This window comes from Eucalyptus grandis, chromosome 11, assembly GCF_016545825.1.
Source record: "Eucalyptus grandis isolate ANBG69807.140 chromosome 11, ASM1654582v1, whole genome shotgun sequence".
Classification (NCBI taxonomy): domain Eukaryota; kingdom Viridiplantae; phylum Streptophyta; class Magnoliopsida; order Myrtales; family Myrtaceae; genus Eucalyptus; species Eucalyptus grandis.
Window position 1 is genome coordinate 40,534,769 of NC_052622.1, and position 6,097 is coordinate 40,540,865.

Consider the following 6,097-nt stretch of genomic DNA (forward strand, 5'->3'; position numbering starts at 1 on the left):
TCCACGTTTTAGTTTTCGGTTAAGAGATGAGTTCAGAAAATTCAAAGATCACGGTTGCCTGAATGACCCCCATACCATATATAACATCACTCATCGGGCTGTGGCTCACTAGGAAACGCCACGAGTTCATTATCTGCACATTCATCGACATGATAACCTCATGTCACTGCTATCAATAAAAGAATACGTCGAGTTGCAAACCTTCTCCATGGAGTTGTTTCATGTGATTAGTAAAAACCATTATAATCAGCTTATGTAAAGCATAAGGAAAATCGACAACTGGACTTGGCAGGTACAGAATCCTTCTGTTTCTGGTTGTGTTCCTCACCCTAAGTTTTGGGTTCTTACAGTTAGGACGCTCATTTTTCCCGATATTCCGTTTCCTTGTGATTAATTTATTAGATCTGGCGACGACGTCCGATCAAAGCTTTCCTAGAGAAGAGAACTCATAGAAGTATATATCCCCGCTCGGAATGTGAACTTCGTAATGGTATCGCTGCAAACTATTGGAGAAGTAGCTCCTCCTCATTGCAACAGCTCTAGCCTGTTCCACTATTCTGATTATAAATTTTGACCAACAAACTAAAAAACCAAACAAGAATACTTAGAAACCAGCACTCTCGACTCGGAAAGAGACCTCCATTCGTAGTATTCACTATTCAGGATTCTGGTCTGGGCCCCTGCTATGGTGCCTCATGCGATCAATCACCCCGTTGTATGTCCAACTTTAAACATTACAGAGCATCACTCAAACTGGAAAGCTCCTCATAAATTTAATATAGCCTCGACATCCTGTAATAAGTAAATACAGGAGAAGAATCACATGCGTCCTAAGGTTAGTCGCTGAATGAATTATCATATGGCGCTATACATGTTCCAAAAGGTTTAGAAAAAAGCAATAAATATCCCATCTTGCTATTTGGGTTTAATTGATTGCCTTGAGTAGTTTTCCAACCTTGGACTGCATTTTTTTAATTTGACCGCTCACATGATCATCGTGCAATTCAGGACCGCGTTTGTCATATTCTTCCACAGATAAATCATGTTGCATGAACGTCGCACAAGCATGAGGACATGCCTTGGTTGACAAGCCGACATGTTGAATGAGCCCTCGTGAGACCAGAAATGGTCGATTCTTCCTGTGTTATATTGGACAGAGTACGGTTGCTTGTCGTAGACATCTTTAGTTTTTCCTTGAAAGATAAGTGTAGAAAATTCAAAGGTCAAAGTCGCCTCATTGACCACCATAATATATATAGCATCAGCCATCAGGCTGTGGTTAAATAGGAAACGCCACGCGTTTAATTATCTGCACATTGGCCTGGCAGATTTCTCTCAAAGAGGCGAGCTATCGAGAGTGTTGGCACGAGTTAGAGAAAAATGAAACCGTGGGTAATCATCATAATAGTTTGGGCTGTCTTCGCCGTAATTGCTGTCATAAGTTATATCTTCCGAGGTCGTTACCGTTTAAGAGTTAGTGGAGGGGAAAGCTGGGGCGGCGGGGGAGGCGGACATCATGCCCATCATGCCCATCATGATCATACTATATTTGGAGGAGGAGATGGAGGTTTAGCTGCCAGTTCTGCTTGTGGTGGTGCAGCTGCCAGTTCTGCTTGTGGTGGAGGCGGCGGTGCTGGAGGTGGCGGATCCAGTGCAGTTTGATGACATATTATGAGAAGATTCATGGAACGTAATTGGATCTGTTGAACGTTGTACCCTTAATTTCTTCTCTGTTTCGGCTTCTTTCTTATACTTGCCATTGTTTAGGATCATTGTTGAAGTAGAGTACCTTTAAACTTTCATTCATTCATTCGTTGACATGACAATCTCATGTCACTGTTGTTAATAAAAGAACATGTTGAGTGCAAACCTTCTTCCCATTAATTGTTTCATGTGATTGGTTAATCCCAGCATAATTAGCTTCTGTGAAACATAAGAAAACTGCCAACAGGACTTGGCAGCAGAACTCCTCTCTGTTTCTGGTTATGTTCCTTGTGCTACGGTTGGGGATCTTACAATTAGGACAGTCATGTTTGCCGACATTCTCTCTCTCTCTCTCTCTCTCTCTCTCTCTCTCTCTCTTTGTGATTAATTTGCTAGATCTGGTAGAGAAAGATGCCGAAAAGCTTTCCTATAGAAAGAGCACGTCAAAATATATCGTGAGAATGTGAACTTCGTAATAGTATTACGGCAAAATTTTGGAAAAATAGCTCCTTGGGGGCAACAGCTTCAACCGTTTCTACTTTTCTGATGATTAATTTTAATGACATGAACAGAAAAAAAAAAAAAAAGAACAGACAAACAAGAGTATTCAGAAACCAGCAATCGAAACTCCAAAAAAGGCCTCCATTCGTACTATTCACTATTCAAGATTCGAATCTAGGCCCCTGCTATGGTCCCTCACCCAGGCAATCACCCATTATTCTCGAAGTAACCCACGTTCATTTTTGTCGTGATTCCTGTATGAAGTGTTGTAACACATTTCTAAGAGTTTATGCTGTACGAGACATTATGCAAGAGTTATCAAAAAAATAAGCTTAGTTTATGATGGTTATATGGGGTTTGGTCCTTCGTGAGGGATTGTTGCCAGGCCCTTCTAATCCATATATGCATCACATTTTAGAGTATTGAAAGGGAATTAGAAAAATCTATGCCATCAGTTAGCGTTATCTCCCTATTTAATCAAGAAGCAACACGTGATCAGTCAAACTGTATATTAGGATTGACATATGCAACAGTAGATGGATCAGACAGATGGAAACAAGTCTGAGCAAATGTCAAAAGATTTTATGATTCGGCAATTGATTCCCCAGGACAAGCCTAAGTTCACTACTAGCAGAGCCAACTTGGAGGTAGCAAACCTAGACTGATGTTTATCCTGTTTAGAAGTTCCAAAAGAAAAGAAAACAAGCTCTTTTCAAAATGCTAACAGTTGTCTGAAGGGCTGCATGCTTTTGAAAGAAGAAACAGAGCAATCATTTCCCTCTTCAGTGGCATTGTACCAGGCGAAATCTAAATGCTCTCATATTTCGCCATCCCACAGTTCATTCAGGCTTTTATAAGGACTACATGTTTCATGGACTGCAAAGTTCCCTTGGAGAAGCCTTTGCTGCATCACAAATTTGCAAGATCAAATGAAACATGCATCAAGAAACAATATGAAGATCCAACAAGAGTATGGAGAGGTGACATGTATGTACCTGGTGGAGTCCAGAGAATTTTGCGAAGAGCTCAGGTGGGATGCTCCAACTGAACAAATCAAAGTTCTCTCTAATCCTGGATGCGTTTACACTTTTAGGGGGGACGCTGTGACCCATCTGAATACCCCAACGCAGAGCTACTTGGGCAGGCGATTTATTAAGCTCTGTCGCAATTTCAACCAAAACTGGCTCCTTCAGGATCTCCCCCTTGACCCATGACCCTGGAGATCCCAAAGGGGAATAAGCCTGCAAAGAATTGAAATCAACAGTAGAAATTGAAGCTTCCATGCTGCACAATCAACAGCCCAAGATTCTGCTATGTGTTGTTGGATGCTAATAAAATGGTCAGGGTGCATGTTTTAGTCGCAGGAAAACATCTCCTTTTCCATACTCTACACTGAACTAAAGCAGAAGAGGCTCTTCTTTTGCAATGATAAACGATGCAGATCAAGTTTGGAAGATGGCTTCTATGATGAAAAGACGTCTTGTAGAACTAGCTTGACTTTTATTTTGCTCCTCCCATGATCAACCAATGACCACACCATTGACTGTCGTCTGCCAGCATCTGCGACCATCAGTGGCAATGGTCACAGCCACATTAGCCATCATGAAGGCCACTAGCCTCCTCTGGCTAGCACCATTAACATCAGGTTCAAAGCACCATATGTGAGATGAACCATTTTCAATCGCAAGCCATCACACATTGTCCAACTACTACTTGATAACTCACATCCTCCAATATTCTAAACATAATTTTAATGAGAACTTGAAATAAAATGGGACAGTTTTGAGCATTGGAGGTTACCGAGAGATGGACACCAGTGGATTTGCACAAGTTGTGGAGAGCCACTTGCTGCCAAACAGGGTGGCATTCGACCTGATTAACAGCCGGAGGCACTTTCGCATATTTGAGGAGATCCTGCAGCTTTTTAGTTGAGAAGTTGCTGACTCCAATTGCACGAGCCTGACCTGATGCATACAACCCTTCCATAGCTGTCCATGTCTCAGGAAGGCACAGGGGAACCATGTCTTCTGGGGCAAAGCCCCGAGTACCGGATTTTGTCCGCACAGGCCAATGAATCTATTATACAGCAAAGAAAACATAAAAATGAGTTTATGTAAGACGCATCACCATTACAATAGGAAGCATCTGCACTATGTCAGCTTCACTCTTGGCAGTTGGCCTGGATCTTAGCCTCAGCCTCTACTAGAATTTTAGTGTTCCTTTTTGTACTTCAGAATTTACGAATGAGAATATTCTACTCTCCGATCTCAATCCTGAACTGTACAGAAAAGGTTTGCAACATTCCACTTTGGCTATGATCAAGCTCCTGAGGAGCAGCCAAATTCCAGATCTATGATCAATCTAGACTAATTTAAAATAAGTGCACAAACAAATATTGGAAATGCTTGTGCCAAAACAACATACAAGATATAGATCAACGTAGTCGAGTTGCAGGTCTTGTAAGCTCCTAGTTAGAGCCTTGGAAACATCTTCAGCCGCATGGTCACTGCACCTGCATTTGTAATCAAACTGAAACTTAAATGTAGTAGCGGTACATGAATAAACAAAATAGCAGTCCAAACCAAAGTCATAAGACCCAAAAAACGATTCATTTTTAGAAAAAACTTGGATTCAAAACCCACGATTGCCGTGGTTTGAAAAACCAAATTTGAAAATATAGACATGAAAAATATAGGCAGTTCTGCATCAGAAGAGGCTTTCCTTCATTTTTTTAAAATCGATCTAAAGCTTAATCAATCAGAACCCACTAGAAAGAATGATGGCTCTCCTTTAAAACAAATGATAAAGACAAATTTTGGAACTTAAAACTCGCAATGGCCGTAGTCCATTGAAACCAACTCTAAACCATAGACATGAAAAACAATGTCAAGACATAGGCTGAATGAAGGCGTACCACAACTTGGATGTGATAAACATCTCATTTCGATCCACGACTCCTGTGGAAAATAGCTCCTTCAATGCCACGCCTATCTGTAATATAAATTATCTTCCAACTACATAAACATTTGCGTACTCGTGACTAATCAAAAGAGAATGAGAAAGAAACCCAATCCACCTCTTTCTCGTTGTCGTAGACTCGGGCACAGTCGATATGCCTGTAACCAGCCTGCATTACGAGGAACGTTAAAGCGCCATCGTTGCTAGACGAATCGATTTGCACTGCGATGAAGGTAGAGAGAGGAGAGAAGAGGAGAGAGAACCTGGACCGCCTCGATGACGGCTTGGCCGACGACGCCAGGAGGGGCCTTCCAGGTCCCGAGGCCGACCGATGGGATCTTACCTCCCGTGTTGAGATCAAAGCACGGATACCCGCATTCTCTTTCTCTCGCCATGCTGTTTGGTTGTTGCATAGTATGCAGCGGTCGTAGTTGCAGCTTCAATCAACACAATGATAAACTTGGAGGAGCAAAAGTGCGGATCTGTTGCGCACGTTGCCAAGTAGAAGACGACGACGACCAAGACGAAAGAGAATAAGGTGGCGGTGAAAGCGACTCGATTAATGGTCGCTCCAAGTTTGGCATTTTGTGGCCGATGTCTGTCGGAGAGACGGTCAAAGTCAAAGAGGCCAAGGGTCTTGCCGGACTAGATGAATCACCCTCCGACTATTTCAGGCCAGAATTTCCTCTATTATTTTTCTTTTATTAAGCAGGGACTTTTTCTATTTTTCTTTTTTGTTTCATGCACAAACCACTAACCACTAGGACATTTTTGCACTTTCTAAAGACAAATTTTGAACATAATCTCCGTATAATTATCTTCAAAAAGATATTTTATACATTAGCAATACTCTCCGCACATTATTCTTTCTTAGATTAACGTAGATGGTAGTGAACGGACCTTTGTGTTTGTCTTACATATTAACTATAGAACG

The 6,097-nt window shown here is 41.7% G+C and overlaps 2 protein-coding genes across 2 annotated transcripts; one reads left to right on the top strand and one right to left on the bottom strand.

Annotated features, from left to right (window-relative positions):
• The first annotated feature begins 1,380 nt into the window (after nt 1-1,380).
• Nucleotides 1,381-1,662, top strand: LOC104427863 (loricrin-like). The gene has a single exon (XM_010040881.2). The coding sequence runs from the start codon at nt 1,381-1,383 to the stop codon at nt 1,660-1,662; it is 282 nt and encodes a 93-aa protein (XP_010039183.2).
• A 1,054-nt stretch (nt 1,663-2,716) lies between these two features.
• Nucleotides 2,717-5,732, bottom strand: LOC104426431 (NADPH-dependent aldo-keto reductase, chloroplastic). The gene is made up of 7 exons (XM_010039490.2): nt 5,427-5,732; nt 5,282-5,332; nt 5,120-5,196; nt 4,630-4,717; nt 4,006-4,281; nt 3,201-3,446; nt 2,717-3,109 (listed from the first exon to the last, which is right to left on the bottom strand). Exons 1-7 carry the CDS (start codon nt 5,574-5,576, stop codon nt 3,023-3,025), a joined length of 975 nt encoding a protein of 324 aa, XP_010037792.2. The 5' UTR covers nt 5,577-5,732; the 3' UTR covers nt 2,717-3,022.
• Between the last annotated feature and the right edge of the window lie 365 nt (nt 5,733-6,097).

Coding starts and splice junctions, on each gene's coding strand:
- LOC104427863 (XM_010040881.2), top strand. CDS start 1,381: ATGAAACCGTGGGTAATCATCATAATAGTTTGGGCTGTCTTCGCCGTA.
- LOC104426431 (XM_010039490.2), bottom strand. CDS start 5,576: ATGCAACAACCAAACAGCATGGCGAGAGAAAGAGAATGCGGGTATCCG. Junction 3,447..4,005: donor CCACTGGTGTCCATCTCTCG/GTAACCTCCAAT, acceptor AATTCTTTGCAG/GCTTATTCCCCTTTGGGATC. Junction 3,110..3,200: donor AATTCTCTGGACTCCACCAG/GTACATACATGT, acceptor TTTGTGATGCAG/CAAAGGCTTCTCCAAGGGAA.